General features: G+C 42.8%; 1 protein-coding gene across 3 annotated transcripts in view; it reads left to right on the top strand.

The window, feature by feature from the left end:
• The window catches only part of LOC144085521 (annexin A13-like), an 88,840-nt gene that overhangs the window by 25,767 nt on the left and 43,783 nt on the right, over nt 1–19,290 (top strand). For all 3 annotated transcript variants that reach the window (XM_077614873.1, XM_077614874.1, XM_077614875.1), the window contains exons 3-5: nt 13,431–13,525; nt 13,599–13,769; nt 15,457–15,490. In XM_077614873.1, the coding sequence (XP_077470999.1) occupies nt 13,431–13,525; nt 13,599–13,769; nt 15,457–15,490 (300 nt within the window). The remainder of the gene's footprint in view (nt 1–13,430; nt 13,526–13,598; nt 13,770–15,456; nt 15,491–19,290) is intronic.

The following is a 19,290-nucleotide window of genomic DNA, read 5'->3' as shown; positions in this document are numbered from 1 at the left end:
AAAGGAAGCTAACAGACCATTTGGAATAATAAGTATTGATGGACAAAATATAATATGATTCAGATATTTCTTAGGCCCGCAGAGAAGGCCTTGAAGGCCCTGACGGCCCGCCACTGATATATATATATATATATATATATATATATATATATATATATATATATATATATATGTATGTATTGTATTGGATTGGATAAACGTGTTGCTTAGCACATAGATACATACATACACTTAAATGTACATGCATGCATACGGTAGGTCTTAACACTCAGCCATTTTTTGTTAAAGAGCCTGACAGCTGATGGGAGGAAGGATCTGCGGAAGCGCTCCTTCCTGCAATGAGCGTGCCGCAGTCTATTGCTAAAAGAGCTTCGGAGGGACTCCACAGACTCATGCAGGGGGTGGGAGGTGCTGTCCATGATGGACATCATCCTGGTCAGCATTCTCCGCTCTCCCACTTCCTCCACAGAGTCCAGAGGACAGCCCAGAAAAGAACTGGCCCTCCTGACCAGCTTATTCAGCCTGTTCCTGTCCCTCTCCGTGCTCCCGAAACCCCAACAGAGCACTGCATAAAACACTGTAGATGCCGCCACAGTGTCGTAGAAAGTCCTCAGCAGTGTTCTGCACACTCCAAAGGACCGTAGACTCCTCAGTGGTAGAGGCGGCTCTGGCCCCTTTTGTACAGGGCATGTATGTTTGTGGACCAATCTAGTTTGTTGTTGAGGTGAACACCCAGGTATTTAAAATTCTCCACGATTTCAATGTCTGTACCCTGGATGTTCACCTGAGTGGTCTGTTGAGGATTCCTCCGAAAATCGATGACCATTTCCTTTGTCTTACTAGTGTTGATGTAGAGATGGTTTTGCCTACACCAGTCAATAAAGGCTGTGATGACTCCCCTGTACTCCAGGTCGTTCCCGTCCGTCACTCGTCCAACAATAGCGGTGTCGTCAGAGAACTTCTGGAGGTAGCAGGTGTCTGTATTATGTTTGAAGTCCGATGTGTAAAGGGAGAAGAGGAGTGGAGAGAGCACTGTGCCTTGTGGGGCCCCCGTGCTGCAAACTACCACATCAGACGTACAGTCCTGGAGTCTCACATATTGTGGTCTGTCAGTGAGAAAGTTGATGATCCATGCGGCTAGGTGGTTCCTTACTCCAGCCTCTTCCAGTTTCCCTCTCAGTAGGACCGGCTGAATGGTGTTGAACGCACTGGAGAGGTCAAAAAACATCATTCTCAGCGTGTTTCCCGTGTTCTCCAGGTGTGAAAGAGACCTGTGCATCAGGTAGGTGGTAGCATCTTCCACACCAATGCCTGGACGATAGGCGAACTGCAGAGGGTCCAGCTCTGCATTTATCAGGGGGCTGAGGTGATTGAGGATGATTCTCTCCAATGTCTTGATCAGGTGAGAGGTTAATGCTACCGGCCTGAAGTGGTTTGGCTCCCTGGGGTACGCAGTCTTAGGAACTGGGACCACACAGGAAGTTTTCCACAAGGTGGGGACCTTCTGCAGACTGAGGCTGAGGTTGAAAATATGCAGAATCACTTTACCAAGCTGATCCGCATACTCTCTCAGTAGTCTGGAGCAGAGGCCGTCTGGACCGGTAGCCTTCCTTGCCTCGATCTTCTTTAGCTGTTTTATCACCTGATCGACAGTAATGCAGAGACCAGTGGAAGAGGGGGAGGAAGAGGAGAAGGAGGAGAATGAGGGGGAGCGTTGCTTCTGCTCTGGGGGGTCAGGGGAGTGGGGGCAGGACTGAATCTGTTAAAGAACTGATTCAGTTCATTGGCCCACTCCCTGCCGGCGGACTCCGGATCTCTCTCACCTTTCCCTCCATGGCCCGAAATGGTCCTCAAGGTCCTCCAGACCTCTTTGGTGTTGCCTCTCTGGAGTTGGTTCTCCAGCTTCCTCCTGTAGATGGTCCTTCTGGACCATTTTCAGACTCTCTTTCTCCCCCTAAAAGCCCTCTTCTTCTTGTTCAGGAGGGCCCTTAGATCCCTGGTGACCCACGGCTTGTTGTTGGAGAAACAACGGACCTTCTTGGAGGGTACAATGTTCTCAACACAGAAGTTAATATAATCTGTGATGCAGTGGGTCAAGATGTCAATGTCTTTACCATGTGAATTGCACAGCACCTCCCAGTCAGTGGTCTCAAAACAGTCCCTCAGTACCATGCTGGTCTCCTCGGTCCATCTTTGTATGATCCTCGTGGTAGGTTTTATTTTCCTCACCATAAGGATGTAGGTGGGGATCAGATGGACCAGGTTGTGGTCTGAGCGGCCCAGTTGGGGGAGGGGGACTGTGCTGTATGCCTCCTTTGTGTTGGCATACAGCAGGTCCAGAGTTTTTTGTTCCCTGGTGTGGCACTTCACATACTGAGTGAAGGTGGGGAGAGTAGAAGCCAAGGGAGCATGGTTAAAATCACCAGAGATAAGAAGGAGAGACTGGGTGTGTGACGTTTGCAGCCGGGACACAGTGGCGTGAAGCAGCTATGTATGTATGTATGTATATGTATGTATATATATATATATATATATATATATATATATATATATATATATATATATATATGTATATATATATATATATTATATATACAGTTGTGGTCAAAAGTTTACATACATTTGTGAAGAACATAATATCATGGCTCTCTTGAGTTTCCAGTTATTTCTACAACTCTGATTTTTCTCTGATAGAGTGATTGGAACAGATACTTCTTTTTCACACAAAAAATCATGAAGTTTGGTTCTTTTATGACTTTATTATGGGTTATTATGTATATATGTATATATATATTTATATATATATATATATATAAATATATATATGTATATATATATATATATAAATATATATATGTATATATATATATATATATATATATATATATATATATATAAATATATATATATATATATATATATATATATATATATATATATATATATATATAGAATGAAGTTTGGTTCTTGTATGACTTTATTATGGGTGAACAGAAAAAAGTGATCAAATCTGCTGGGTCAAAAATATACATACAGCAGCGCTAATATTTGGTAACGTGTCCCTTTGCCATTTTCACTTCAATTAGGCGCTTTTGGTAGCCATCCACAAGCTTCTGGTTGAATCTTTGACCACTCCTCTTGACAGAATTGGTGCAGTTCAGTTAAATTTGATGGCTTTCTGACATGGACTTGTTTCTTCACCATTGTACACAAGTTCTCAATGGGGTTAAAGTCAGGACTTTGGGCAGGCCATTCGAAAACCTTAATTCTAGCCTGATTTAGCCATTCCATTACCACTTTTGATGTGTGTTTGGGGTCATTGTCCTGTTGGAACACCCAACTGTGCCCAAGACCCAATCTTCGGGCTGATGACTTTAGGTTATCTTTAAGAATTTGAAGGTAATCCTCCTTCTTCATTATCCCATTTACTCTCTATGAAGCACCAGTTCCATTGGTAGCAAAACAGCCCCACAGCATAATACTACCACCACCGTGCTTGACGATAGGCATGGTGTACTTGGGGTTAAAGGCCTCACCTTTTCTCCTCCAAACATTGCTGGGCATTGTGGCCAAACAGCTTGATTTTTGTTTCGTCTGACCACAAAACTTTCCTCCAGAAGGTCTTATCTTTGTCCATGTGATCAGCAGCAAATTTCAGTCGAGCCTTAAGGTGCCGCTTTTGGAGCAAGGGCTTCCTTCTTGCACGGCAGCCTCTCTCTAACGAGGTCGTAGGTAAGATGGCTGTGCACCGAGCGAGCAGTGATGGGAACATTATTTTTTTCACATTTTATGCACAATACGTACGTTCTTTCTTGAATTTCATTTATAGACGTCAAAATAAATTTTGTTCATCGTTTTATCTGTTTATCTTTTCTCTATTTTGAAATAGATGACCGTATCGCATTCACTTGCGTCATGACGTCACAGCGCCATTTTGTCCTGACGTCATTGTGTCACGGCGCTGTCAACTTGCATGTCGTGTTTTTATGCACATATAAGCCGCACCCCTTATTCAGTGATCATTTTTTGTCCAACAAACGCGGCTTATATGTGAGTAAATACGGTAAGCTTTCTAATTACAATTGTAAGAAATTAAATTTTTCTTACCATAAGTTTAAGATGTTGTGGCAGACATATTGCTTCGAATGTCAAAATATCTCAATTCTTTCGATGGTTCATATTACTCCGATAGTTGACACTTTCGAACAGAAATAAAACAAATAAAATCAAAGTGGAATTTTGTTTTATTTAATAAATCAAGGCTACTCGCGTCTGGCCAGTCAGAGCATGTTTAACTAGGTTTAGACGGCAGCGCCGGGACCTATGTAAGATGGCTGCGCCTGGGTAAGATGACCATGCCCCAAGCAAGCAGTGAGAGGCACAAGTGAGTTTTTTCACGTTTTATCCAAGATACATATTTTTTTCTTGAATTTCATTCATAGACGTCAAAATAAATTTTGTTAAGCGTTTTATCTTTTTATCTTTTCTCTACTTATATAATACTATAATATATAATTATTTAAATAAATGACCATATCGGCTGCATTGTCTTGCGTCAAGACGTTACGGCGCCATTGCGTCGTGTCGTCATCGTGTCACGGCGCGTCAACTTGCAGGTTTTTTTTGCATGACGTGTTTTTATGCGCGTATAAGCCGTACCCTCGATTCAGTCATCATTTCTTTGTCCGACAAAAGCGGCTTATATGCGAGTAAATACAGTAAGTATGCTATAATTTTAATGTTCTGGCCCATCGCATCTTCCTAGGGGTCTTATGTGGCCCACGCTGTCAATTGAGTTAGACACCCCTGCACTAGGTAATACTCCCACAACCAGACATTTCATACACAGGGGTTTAAATACACACACAGGGACAGATTACCAATCACCCACACCTGGCCACATGTGGTAATGGGAGCCCGGAGGGACACAAGAGGGGAAAAGCACACACAACACACACCTCCACCCAAAACCCTAACAGTAGTGACCCTATCCCCCAAAGAGACACTTGGTTACGAAACACGTGGTAAGATTTGTATTGTATTTTATTTTGTCATTGGGCTCCCATATAAAATATATTGGGTCATTGTGGACATACGTTAGCATGCAGAAAAGTGACCGCTGCAGTCACATCTCCATGTCTTATTTGCCGCCGAGTAGCGGCTATAAGGAGATTTGGAGGAGTCTCTGTGCTTCAGCCACAATGCCCCGTTTCTCCCTAACCCAAAAACTTAAATTATGTGTCAGTGGTGGAAATGAAGTGCCATGATATAGGTATGCATACATTTTAGTGCAAGAGTGGTCAATCTGGTGTTACACCCTGCATTTAATCTTAAAACACAGAGAGAAATAATCAGAACAGTGATACGTTGTTGTTTCTTCAATCCAACTTTACTGCAATTTATCAACACAAAAACCCATAACATACAATTACACCCATATATATATATATATATATATATATATATATATATATATATATATATATATATATATATATATATATATATATATATATAATCAACACGTTAGAACCCAAAACATAATGTACAATTACACCCATATATATATATATATATATATATATATATATATATACAGTCATAACTTGTGTTATATTTTCTTTTTACAACTTCTCAACTATTCAACAGGGCAAACAATGCAATATCAATAACATAACATCCTTTCTATGACCGTCATAGACACTGTATAATGGTGGCCGAAGGTAGCGCGCTAAATGCTATTCCATGTGCATGACCCGAGACTCGCACATTCAGGCTCGCAATTCAAAAGTAAATAAACATTACCAAACATTATCTCCTTTCTCACACGCTAAACAGTGTATATTGTAAACCACAAACTCAACCGGCCTCTACAACAACCAGCATACCTTAAAACACAGGGAGAAATAATCAGAACAGTGATACGTTGTTGTTTCTTCAATCCAACTTTACTGTAATGAGACAAATCTCCTGTGTTCCAAGCTATGTGCTAAGACATCAATAATCGAATACCGATACTCTTTAACATTCCACACACTTACCATGTGGATTAAAGGATCAACAATCGAACACCGATACACACATCCAATCCAAACTAGTTGTACATTCTCAACATGCAATTGTTAATAAATCAAACACTCTAGCATGTCACACTGGCAAACCCTAAAATAATTGCTTGAATATGCTTTACAATAATAGTAAATGTGCCGCGTGGTGAAGAGGTTCACTTGCCTGACTACAGTGCAGGCAGGCGCGGGCTCTATTCCCGCTGGTGGTGGTATGATTGGGACTGTGGATGGTTGTTTGTCTCTCTGTGCCCTACGGCTGACTGGCGACCAGTCTAGGGTGTAGGGTGCCTTTCGCCCGAAGACTGCTGGGTTAGGCTCCTGCAATACCCGCAACCCTTTCGAGGATGGCGGTATAAAAGGTGAATGAAAGATAGTAAATGCCTTAAAAGTATGTGATGACCCCTTTAAATTCTCTCACCTTGAAAAAGCATCTAACATAAAAGATTCAGACCCCTTCCTAATTTTTAGGTGGGAGAAGTTGTAACGGCTTCTTCAACTTATGCTTTAACTTGTGGAATAAAATGTAAGTTGTCACTTGCTGCTAGGAGAAAATTGGTCAGAAGTGTTAAAAGTTAACTGAGAACCACCAAAAATCAGACCTTCCAAGAATTAAAAGCTACTGCAGCAAAGATATTAATTTCAAGCCTGTTTTGCACCAACATGAACTGAGAAGCTGCCGTGCTAGGGAGCCATTGCTCCAAAAGCACACCTTAACGCTCGACTGAAGTTTGCAGCCAATTACAGGGACAAAGACAAGACCTTCTAAAGCAGGGGTCACCAAACTACGGCCCGCCGGCACATTTGGACCAGCCCTCTGAACAATACCAGAGACGCTATCGGATTTTTTTCCAATTTGGCCTTGAAGACTGGGACGTTTTAATCTTGTGTTTGGTTCATTGCACCCCTGCTGAGCCCACAAATCATCCCAGTGAAGCGGGGCTTCGCATTGCTTCTTTGGTGACACGCGCGGGGAGAGTGTTTCCCTTTGATGCATGCGGGCACGTCCACCGTTGTATGCACGAGCAGTGTTACCGAGACATCTGGACGATCGCAGGTGAGGGCGGAGCCCTGGGACCATCGCGGACTAGTCAAGCATATAAAAACTGCAACCTGTTTGAGAACGGAATAATGGCGAAAAAGTTAGGTAAGAGAAAAATTGATTTAGAATGCAGGGTATTTAACCTGGAGTGGACAAACGATTATTTTTTGTTCAATGCAAAGAAAAGGCTGTTTGTCTCATTTGTCAAGAAACGGTGGCGATAACTTGCAAGGCCAAATACGAGCAGAAAAACTCTCAAAGCGAAAAAGTGGACTACTATCTCAGCAGAACCAGGCATCCGTTCGGGCCAGCTTTCGGGTTGCTAAATTGATAGCAAGCAGCGGTAAGCCTTTCACTGACGGAGAGTTTGTTAAGAAATGTATGGATACTCTCGCAGAGAAGGTGTGTCCCGAGAAGAAAGATGCATTTAATGCCGTAGGTCTGTCGGTGAGTACAATGACCAGACGCGTTGAAGAAATCGGGAGTAATGTATATGCCCAGCTGCAGCAGAATAATAATAATCGGACATAGGCCCCTGTTGTAGTTATCACAACACAAAAAGCCTACTTGTCATCACACGCAGAAACTGCGTGTGACGAAATTGATGGTGCTTCTCCATAAGCTACGTTTACTTGACAAAAGACCTAAATCTAGTACGGACTTGTAATTGGCATTCTGCTATTGTGGATACAGGTCGCTTACCTCTCGCTTACCTCTCACTGTCTTCCACTTACCTTACTTCAGTCAGCTAGTAGGAGGCAGATCACCACCCAAACCTCTTTTTATATTACCGCAGAAGGGAATGTGCGTTATGTTACCGCGAGTTTAGATGTCTGATGGATGTGGGGAAAAAACTGTCCTTAAGCCTACTTGTCCGTGCTTTGTGGGACCTATAGCGTCTTCCAGAGGGCAGCAGCTGGAACAGATTGTGACCAGGGTGGTAAGGGTCCCCTATGATGTTCTTGGCTCTGCTGAGGTAACGAGGGCTTGCAATGTCTTCCAGTGAGGGCAGAGAGCAGCCGACAATCCTCTGGGCAGTGTTAATCACTTTCTGCACGACCTTTTTGTCTGCCGCCGTGCTTCCAGCGTACCACACTGTGATGCCGTACGCCAGGATGCTCTCTACAGTGGTTTTATAGAAGGTTATCAGAAGCTTGGTGGCCAAGTTGTTCTTCCTAAGTACCCTGAGGAAATGGAGTCGTTTCTGAGCCTTCTTCACCACTGCCGTGATGTTTGTAGACCATGAGAGCTTATCGGTGATGTGGACCCCCAGGAATTTAAAGGACTGGACCCTGTCTACACATACTCCATTAATGAGGAGTGGGGCCAGATCTGTGCCGTGTCTGCGAAAGTCCAGGATTATTTCTTTAGTTTTTGTGGTGTTCAGTGTGAGATTGTTCACCGAGCACCACGAAGACAAATTGTTGACCTCATCTCTGTAAGCCGACTCATCCCCTCCTGAGATGAGTCCGACCACAGTGGTGTCGTCAGCGAATTTGATGATGGCGTTAGACTGGTGGGTGGGTGTACAGTCGTATGTGTACAGGGAGTACAGAAGAGGACTCAGTACACAGCCTTGAGGGGAGCCAGTGCTTAGTGTAATGGAGGAAGAGAGGTGGGGACCAAGTCTAACAGTCTGTGGTCGGTTGGTCAAGAAGTTCTTTATCCAGCAGCAGATTGAAGAGGATAGTCCAAGGTGGGAGAGTTTGTCAGTCAGAATGTCCGGTTTTATGGTCGTAGTTCCCATGGTGTTCCAGGTGGCTCAGTGCTGTATGAAGAGCAATGGCAATAGCATCGTCAGTGGACCTGTTTGCTCTATAAGTAAACTGGTGAGGGTCAATTGAGGGAGGGATTGTATTCCTGATATGGCGGGCTACCAACTTTTCAAAGCACTTCATGATCGCAGGCGTGAGGGCAACAGGCCTATAATCATTCATGCTGCCAATGGTTGGCTTTTTGGGGACAGGGATGATGGCGGCAGATTTCAGACAAGATGGAATGATGGATTGTTGCAGGGAGCAATTGAAAATGTATGTGAAGACTCCAGCCAGCTGGTCAGCACAGGCTTTGAGCACCTTCCCAGGTACTCCGTCTGGGCCATCAGCCTTCCTGGTGTTTACAGACCGCATTACCAGTCTCACTTCCTGTTCCCGGAACGTCAGTGTATTGCTGCAGGGTGGTGGTGGGGGTGTTGAGACTGGGTCTGATTTGTCAGTCTCAAAGCGGGCAAAGAAATGGTTCAATTTCTCCGCTAGTGAGGCATCTGCATTAACAGACATATTATTGTTATTGTAGTTGGTAATATGTCGTATTCCTTGCCACATCTTCTTTGGGTTATTTTCTGTGAAGTGCTCCTCAATTTTTTTGGTATATGCTGCCTTGGCCTTTTTAATGCCTCTCTTCAGCTCAGCTCTGGCAGCTCTATATTTTATCTTGTCCCCTGAGCTAAAGGCGGAGTTACGGCATTTGATGAGTGCCTGTGTCTCATTGGTCATCCAGGGTTTTTGGTTAGGAAAAACCCGTATTCGTTTATCTATAGTGACGTTGTCAATGCAGTTTTTTATGTAAGAGAGTACAGAGTCCGTGTAGTCCTGGAGGTTGTCGTGTACAAAAAGTTCCCAGTTGGTGCGGGAAAAACAGTCCTGCAGCCGAGAGAGTGCGTCGTCGGGCCAAGTTTTTATTATCTTTATTTGTGGCGTTGTTTGCCTACGGAGTGGAGTGTAAGCGGGGGTGAGAGATAGGAAGAGGTGATCTGATCCAGCTAGGTGAGGGAGGGAAGTGGCTTTATAAGCATGTTTGATGTTAGAATAGACATGGTCAAGAGTTTTGTCTCCTCTAGTATTACAATTTACGTATTGAATAAACTTAGGTAAAACAGTCTTTAAACACGCCTTGTTGAAATCACCAGCGACAATAAAAACTCCATCGGGGTGGTCAAGCTGTTGTTTGTTTACAGCCGTTAGCAGGAGGTTAAGTGCCGTGTTAACGTTAGCATTCGGAGGTATATAGATAGCCGTTACTATGACAACATTTAGCTCTCTTGGTAGATAATAGGGCCTACACCGTATTGCTAATAACTCTAAATCCGGGGAACAGTGAGTGTCAATAATCTTACTGTCACAACACCATTCATTATGTATATACATGCACAGTCCTCCTCCCTTGCTTTTGCCTGTTAATACTTTTGAACGGTCGTTTCGAAAAAGCGTTCGGCTAGCTAGCGATACCGCAGCGTCGGGGATATGCGGGTGTAGCCACGTTTCTGTGATGATAATAATATTACAGTTTCTAACAAAGCTGTTGGTAGCAATACGAAGTTCCAACTCATCCATTTTGTGGGTGATGGATCGGGCGTTGGTCAAAAGGATACTAGGAAGCGGTGCTCGGTGTGGTTGTTGTTTCAGCTTAGCAGCAAGGCCCGCCCGGCATCCACGCTTCTGTTTTCTGTCCCTTCGCCGCCTTCGACGCGCTTTTGGTGGGCTGGCTAGCCACGGAGATCCCGGAGCGTTTGTTGAGAAATCAGATGTATCGCATATCCTTCGGATAGTGAGTAAATCCTGGCGACTGTAAGATAACGAACGACACCGAACTGGAGAGCATAGAGCCGCAGCGTCAGTGCGCGCCGCCATCTTGCACGAAAGAATTTGACTTTTTTTCATTAGCACTGGATGAAAGCACGGACGTGCAAGACACAGCGCAACTGCTCATTTTTATTCGTGGAGTTAGCGCAAACTTTGAGATTTGCGAGGATCTGGCAGCCCTCCAAAGTCTCAAAGGGACTACAACGGGAGAGGATATTTTTGACAAAGTGTGCCAAACCATGGAAAAGTTGGACCTGGACTGGTCAAAGCTAGTTAGCATCACGACTGACGGGGCTCCTAGCATGGTGGCCGAAACTCACGGTCTAATAATGGGACGCATGAACCGGGAGTTGGAAAAAAGGGGTCTCGCCGCCCCGCTACGAGTCCACTGCCGAATTCACCAGCAAGCACTGTGCTGCAAAATGTTGACGTGGGATTCTGTAATGACGGTTGTGGTGTCGTGCATAAACTTCAGAGCAAAGAGAGAAGATTGTGCATGGCACAACATAAAGTTAATGTTCCATGGCTTTTTTTTCTATTAAGAACCCAGAGAGAGTTATTTAGTTATTATTTATTTCATAAATAGTGTTATTTATTTCCAGTTTTTTTCTGTGAAGAACTCAGAGAGGGTTATTTAGTTATTATTTATTTCATTAATAGTGTTATTATTTGTTTCCTGACTTTTTTTCTGTAAAGAACCTGGAAAGGGTTATTTGGTTATGTGTGGCTTTCTGGAAAACAATAAAAAAAATTAAGCTCCCCTACGATCGTCACACTTTTTCTGTTACAAACTGACACCGGCCCCCCATCAGAGAAGGGAAAAGTTATGTGGCCCTCACAGGAAAAAGTTTGGGGACCCCTGTTCTAAAGCATGGCTGGGTAAATCAGTCTTCAAGGGCCGCTGTGGATTCAGGTTTTTGTTCCAACCGATCCAACAAAGACACTTTAACCAATGAGGTTTCAGTAGAAACAAAGTGGCCTGACTGCATTCCATTGATTTCACTTGTACGACACCAGATTAGTGAAAAGGTGTCTTGATGAGTTGGAACGAAAACCCGCACCTCCTGCTGTATCGAATAGTTTAACCATCTCTGTTATAATGGGAATTCCTGTGGGCAGACAGAAGAAAAATTAAGATGTTCCTCCACTTTGCCAAGCTATATGTTTGCAGGAGAAAAGGTTTAAGCCTTTAACTGCAAGATCACCCTGCCCACCCTAAAGCCCTGTAGTAGTGGTTTTGTGCTTTGGAAGTGATTTGCTGCTAATGGGACCTAGACATTTCAGATGGTAAATAGAACAATCAAGATGAAGGATTGCCTACAAATTATTCAAGATAACCTCAAACCATGACCTCAAAGGTTGGGTCTTGGGCGCAGTTGAGTGGTAAGACAATGACTCCAAATACACATCAAAAGTGGTAATGTAAATGCTAAATCAGGCAAGAATGAATAGTCCTGCCTCGAAGTTCATTGAGGGCATGTATACATTGTTGGAAAAATAAGTAAATGTTGGAAAGCCAACAAATTAAACAGAACTTCTCCACTTTTGACAAGAAAACTGGTGAAACATTCAACCAGAAGTTTGTGTATAGCTAAAAAAAGTGCTCAATTGAAAATAACTCAGTTAACATGACCAAGTGACATGTAATCAATTGTTAGCCCTGTTGTACTGATATTTTTGACCCAGCAGATTTGGTCACTTTTTTATGTTAACCCACAAATTAATTCAGAATGGAACAAAACTTCTCAAAGGCGCGTCTGTTTCAATCACTCCACCAAGCAGAGTTTTAGATGTACTGGAAACTCAAGGCAGCTATCACATTGTTCTTTGCATGGAAACTTTTGACCACAATTTTATAAACAGGATACAATGTGTCATTAGAGAATGTTACTTGGATTGGATTGGATAACTTTATTCATCCCATTTTCTGGAAATTTCATTGGGACAGTAGCAAGAAAAGGCATAGTTATAAGTTAGACAGTACAGTCGCAAAGGTCGCACAACAACAAAGCAAAAGTATAAAGTACAAAGCAAATCAAAGTAAATGGAAACTGAAAAATGGAAACAAAAACTGGAACCACACACAGGAAGTCTTCCACAAGATGGGGAACTTCTGCAGACTGTGACCAAGGTAGAGAATATGCAGAGTCACTCTTCCAAGCTTATCCGCATAGTTCCTCAGTAGTCTGGAGCTGAAGACAACAGTAGCAGAGTAGGGCACCTCGACTCCCTTGCTGGTAAGCGCCGGCAGCTCTTTCATCTTATCCCACGATGGAATGGTTGGTCAGAAGCGTTGCCTCTTGTCCCGGCACTTTTGTCCAGCTCCAAAACTCCGGCGGCACCGAGGTGTTGCTCCTTCTGCTGCGTATTGTAACAGCTAGTCCCATGTGTGTGACAGCGTAGGCATGGCTGAATGGTTCCAAAAAAGAAGTAGCCGAAAGAAGCCAGGCTAACAGAACAAGGAAAGTTGTAAAAACATTAAAGTAAAAGTATAAAGTACAAAGTAAAGTAAAAAGGAATGTATTAAGAAATATTAAAATGTAATTTTTAAAAAAAAGATAGAAGGGCTCACGAAAAACATAAGAGTGTACAGAACTACTTCCACTGGCTCCCGCGTGAACGGCGCCATTTTGGAAACTGGGACTTGAATGAAATTAATACTACACAGAATTAAAGATTAGAAACAAATAAATGTTTACCAATTAAATGACTTTCTCATCATAAATATTGTATTTCTTCCAGGCACAGATGAAGAAGCTATTATTCAAATACTTGCTAATCGCTCATCAGTCCAGCGTCTGGAAATCAAGCAGGCTTACTTTGAAAAATATGGAGATGTAAGTATTTTTTTCTTTCCTCGTCTTGTCCTGTGTCAACAATTGCATTATGTTACAGTTTGTGTTTGTTTAGGAGTTGGAAGAGGTCCTGAAAAAGGAGTTGACTGGTAGCTTTGAGAACGCCATAACGGCCATGCTGGACCCACCAAATGTGTACTTTGCCAAGGAGCTGCGAAAAGCCATGAAGGGGGCGGGAACCAATGAAGCCCTTCTAATGGAGATCTTATGCGCAGCTACTAATGAGGTCTGTTTTTTTTTTTAATCACTACCGTTTTGCAACAATGTTGTAAAGAATTTTGAGGAAAAAATTGTATAAAATAAATAGTTCAAAATCTGTGACCAGGTGGAAGACTGCTAACTAGCAAGTTAGTTCTGAAATGAGTTTCAACCTTCCACTTTTCCACATAGCGCAAATAGCACCACGGCTCACATGGACGCAAACAGAGACCACTTCTTCAGAGAAGTCTAAAACCAGCTGTTTTCTCTGCACTAGCCTAAAAGTGGTGGACTACAAACTTTTTGCGCTTCATTGGATCAAACAGTGTTGTGAAAAGGCACTTATAATTCCCATAGTGCTTGAACTCAGGAAAACAGCTGACAATGCTAGTATAGCATAGCAGCTTCATCAGGGCAACGGTGGACATCCACTCGTTATATAATTGCTTAAGAACTCATGACAAGACCTACTTATTCTTGTTTCTTTGAAAATCCATATAGTAGATAAAGATTCTGAATGCACCCAAAGTAGCAATGTCACCATGACACTGCCTGCCACTAAGCAAAAATAACATAAATACAACAAACAAACATTTGGTTGGTTTTGGTTGGTTGGGTTGGAATAATGATTAATACCATTAAATCAGTATTAGTAATATTTCATTAAAACTGGAAGACATCGTTCACATAACTGATTACAACTTGCAAGGGGAATACACTCATAACGCGCCTTCGTTCCTGAGCATTCTGACGTGCAGTATATTCTTCTCTGTATTTAGTCGCGACAAACTGAAAACATTTAATGTAATCTGATTCAAAACAATTGCATAAGCTAACCGAATAACACCCTTAAGGTCTTTATAAGGTAAACTGCCGGCGTCCCAGTCAAAACAATTTATGAGTTTCTTTGTAGATCTTCATTGCGAACTTGCATCTGGGTGTCTGGGTTGTGAGGTGTCAGGAGTGGCCCTTTTGGCCCTCCTGGGTTGCCGTCGACGCGTACCGGCTGTAGCCAATCCATTGATTGCTTTCGTTTCCTGTATTTAAGTAGCGACGCGTCATCACACGTCGCCGGATCGTTCACTATCGTTGACCATCATTGATTGTTGTTAGCGGTTGCTAGCGGTCGCTAGCTGTCGTTATTCTGTTGCCTCTGTCCGTATGCGCGCCGCATGCGGCCACGTTTGTTTCCACGCCTTGGTTGATTCATTAAAGGACTCCGTATCACGCTGAATGCCTCGTCCTCTCCTGCTTCCTGCATTTGGGTCTACCTACATCCACGGTAACAGATGCACCCGATCGCGCTGCGACGACCCAGCGACGCAGCGTGATCATAACATGAGGTCTATCTCCCAGTAAACAGTCCTTGGAGGGTGAGGTGTTATGTCAACAAGCTGGAGCCAGCAGGGTGACCTCGAATTTGCTCCAGTCTCAAATTAAAGACACTTTTATACAAAAGTAATTAAAATGCATACATCTATAATATTATCCAGAATAACCCCAACAGGTGGTTAGTTGGTTGGTTGGATGGATCACTGGACACAAGTGCTGGTAAGACTAGGCATTGAAAAGCAGGAATTGTAACCAAATGTATGTTCATCAAAATGTGCACGCACAAAAAAGGCACAGTTATATTGTGCAAAAATATAATTATTGACCAGGACTCCTGCCAACCTTACTGCTTCTAATTAAATCTCTCTTTTCATCCCTCTCAGGACATCGAAAGTTACAAAGCGGCCTATGTGCAGGGTAGGTGATCCTGTGGCTCAATCTTACATATAAACAGCTTGTCCCCATTAGGGTTGTGAGTCTCCTGAAGCCTGTCCCATACCTGTCAACCTGGGCCAATTCCTCCCCGTATTAATGATTTGAATTCCCCGTATTAAGCAATAGAAAACCGTACAAATGCAACGCGGCACATATTTACTCACATAGGGTGCACGTAAAAGTGTTATGGTCGCGCCGCGTTGTCGTGACGCGACCGTGAATGTATTCGGACCCAAGCGCTATGACTCATAGCTGCTTAAATAACAAAACAGGAAATGATTTAATCATTTCCTGTTTCGTGTGAAAGGGGAATGCGTGTGCGCATATCATGCTTAAAGCATGACAATATTAGCAGTTGACGATGACGTTTTCGTCTGGTACCAGTGACCGAGACGATCCGGATTAGAGCCGAAATGCGTAAAACGAGATCCGTTTTACAAAAAACGTACTTAAAAAAAATCCCGTACAAAAATTGTTATACGGCGTACACAATTTGAAATGATCAAAAAACGTATAAAATACGGGAAAAACGTATAAGTTGACAGGTATGCTGTCCCATCAGCACTGGTCACCATTCATTTGTAGATCATACATACACAACAAACAGGCATTCTCACTTTTGACTTTTAAGACTGCGGTATATTCAGTTAGCATATCAGTAATAATAAATCATTAGTATTTATACTTGGAGAAATTGTTTTTTCTGGGTGATCAATTTGTATTGCTATTGTTAATTGTCTTGCATGCATTGCTCATGTACGATAACTAACTAATGAGTGGAGACAGTGACATCTTGAGGCCGATTGGAATTGAATGCCTTTACTGTCTTTAGGATACAAGTATAATGAGATTTAAAGCTTCACCATGAAGTGAACAAATAAATCATCAATAAATACTTAATAAATAAGTTGTCAACATAATAAGTAGTCAACATAAAATACAATCAGATAAGTAGTCAACAAAAAATACAAACATAGATAAGTAGTCAACATGAAAAAGTCGTCATATAAATAAGTAGTCAGGTACAAAAAGTGACTAAAGTGTTTAGCAACCCATGGAGTTTTAGTATCATTCCGTTCTGTGATCATCCCCACCACCGTGGTGTCATCCGCAAATATCACAATGATGTGCTCAGGGTGCGTTGGTCTGCAGTCGTGTGTATAGAGCAAGTAAAGTACTGGACTCAGCACATAGCCTCGAGGCGCGCCGATGCTGTGCATGTGGGCGGATGAGAGGTGGCAACCCAGCTTCGCGTGCTAGGGTCAGTTGACCAGAAAGTCCTTAATCCGGGAGCAGGTGGAAGGTGGGGATAAGAATGTCAGTGTTAAAGGCTGAGCTGTAATCGATGAAGAGCATTCTGAGATAGCTCCTATCGTGGAATATTGAGGCACCCGTTAATCTACAAAACCCCTACTGTGGCAGATAGCAACATGTGTTCATGAGGCAGGGTCGGGCTGGCCTTAAAGATATTACACTTTGCCAAAACAATCACGAAGGAGGGCAGATGTCCTTCACATTCTCACTGTACTGTGCTCAGACGTCAGACGCGATTGCGAAGGACGGCGAATGTCCTTCACTGTACTATGCTCAAGCTTTAAAAGACGCCAAGTTTTTCAATAAAGTAGTTCTTGGTTCCTGTCCAGAGCATGTTGTGCATTTGTCGACTCCAATAATTGGAGTTGTCGGCAGGATGCCAAAGGGGAAGCCGTCGCATGCTGGCTGCTCACCCTGAATCAGTGGCGAGCCGACCGCAGGGCACAAGGAGATGGGCAACCATGCACACACACCCATACCTAGGGGCAGTTTAGAGTGTTCCATCAGCCTAACATGCATGTTTTTGGAATGTGGGAGGAAACTGGAGTACCCAGAGGAAACCCACCCACTTTCCCCAAAGAATGGTGATTAAGGGCGTTGTTGTTATATCCGATCGTATTTTCCCTTGTTTGGTCGTTTGTTTTAACCCTTTATAAGAAGGTCGAGTCTCAATTGAAACGCTTTCACCTTTTTTTGCATATGGAGACAATAAAACCAACATAAAAGAGATTGCTATGGTTTATGGCATTGCTCCCTGAGCAATAATCCTTCCAATCAATATTGGAGTGGTTATCTTGTTCATTTTGTTTTATTACATCAGAAAGTTGTTCTCACCTGTCTCCTCAAACGTTTCAACTGAGAGAACCTTCTTACAGTCCAAAAGGTGGATCCACATCCTCCTCTCGGCTATTTTCATGTCTGCTGGTTGGTCAGCAACACTTGGTATGGACGTTCCCACTTTGGGTCGTGCTAGTGCTTCTTCTTTCTACTGTAGGTTGAGCACCCAGGCTCCTGGCACCACCAGTCCGTAGCACAGTCTCCTTCTGCTAACCCAAATTCCATGTGTTTCCTTATTTATTTTTTTGGTCAGCCAGATTAGCCTCATCATCCAGTTCCAATCGTGCAGTGAATAATGGTGATCTGTATGGTCTACCAAATAGGATTTTCATGTGTTGTTGTCCGGTTAAACTCGTTATGTAGGCGCAATGATTTCATAACGAAATATGGAACCTTTTGCCAAACCCGTCAATTATTTTGTTAACACAATTAGGGTGCCATTATCACTATAAGTCAATTGTTCTTTGGAATTCCATGTCGTCCATATGCCGAGCACAGGTTAAGCATGCTCTGCAAAAATTTCCGCAAACAACTTAAACCCATAAGTTGTATAGTGGCACCGTACCAAGGCCACTATCCCCCCTGTCGAGACATAGGAATTCCCATGACTCAATATGGCAGCTCACCCAAGTTAGCTGAAGTACAATTTTTTTCCTTTCTCGGTGCTGCCAAATTCCCCATTTCGCAGAGCAGGTTATTTGTTATTCCACGTCACATTTCACATTTGGAGTACTGCTGCTGCATTCTGATAAAAAAAATCATTTGATGAAATATTTTTTCATAGTCTGTAGCCGCCAACCCTGAAAAGGGCTTATTGGCGATTTCAGAAATCGATTCCAAATTTCCAAATCTTTTCCACCTTAATATCTGACCGATTGACTATATCTTGGTGGCCAGCCAATCAAAAACACAAGAAGACGGACAACCATTCACGCTCACACTAATAATCAGGGGAATTTGTGGGAGAAAACTTGAGTACCTGGAGAAAACCCATGAATTCTCGAGGACACCATGAATACTCCACACTCTGGAAGGTCGGGATCCACCCGGCTTTCATTAGTAGATCTTAGAACCATGAGGTTGATGCGCTACTAGTCTGTCCATTTGGGTCGTTTATCCTTACATCAGTGGCCCGCAAATTTTCATCACAGGTGGAGACCGCCATCCCCAGTGGGGCTTCTTGGCAGCTCACCCCCTTTTGCTGTCCTATCAGCAATAATCATTCCCAAAGGAAATAGGTAATTAATGTATTAGATATGCGGGCCACACATCTACAAATAGAAATTTGTTTTGGAAGTTCAATTGCCGCCTTTCGTCGCCCTAGTCAGTCAGCATGAGCGACTGCCATGCGAGTGGCTGTGATTAACTCTTTGTTTGCCAATAATGCAATAACGGAAAAACAGTGACACATTGAAACACACATGCACCCCCACACAAGTATATTAACCGTTTGTAAAAAAAAAATAACCTCCATGTTTTGCATTAAGTTATACACCTCCGTTAATGCTATCAGTTTAGCTGTCTGTACATAGAATTGAGGTGGCAATAGTTTTGCCTCTAAAGTTTTTTTAGTAGCAGTCAATATATATCGTATTCCGTTCGAGTTTTGCCCATTCCATTTATTCTTAGAC

Source organism: Stigmatopora argus, chromosome 12 (genome assembly GCF_051989625.1).
Source record: "Stigmatopora argus isolate UIUO_Sarg chromosome 12, RoL_Sarg_1.0, whole genome shotgun sequence".
NCBI lineage: Eukaryota > Metazoa > Chordata > Actinopteri > Syngnathiformes > Syngnathidae > Stigmatopora > Stigmatopora argus.
This window is presented reverse-complemented; position numbering and strand designations above follow the sequence as displayed.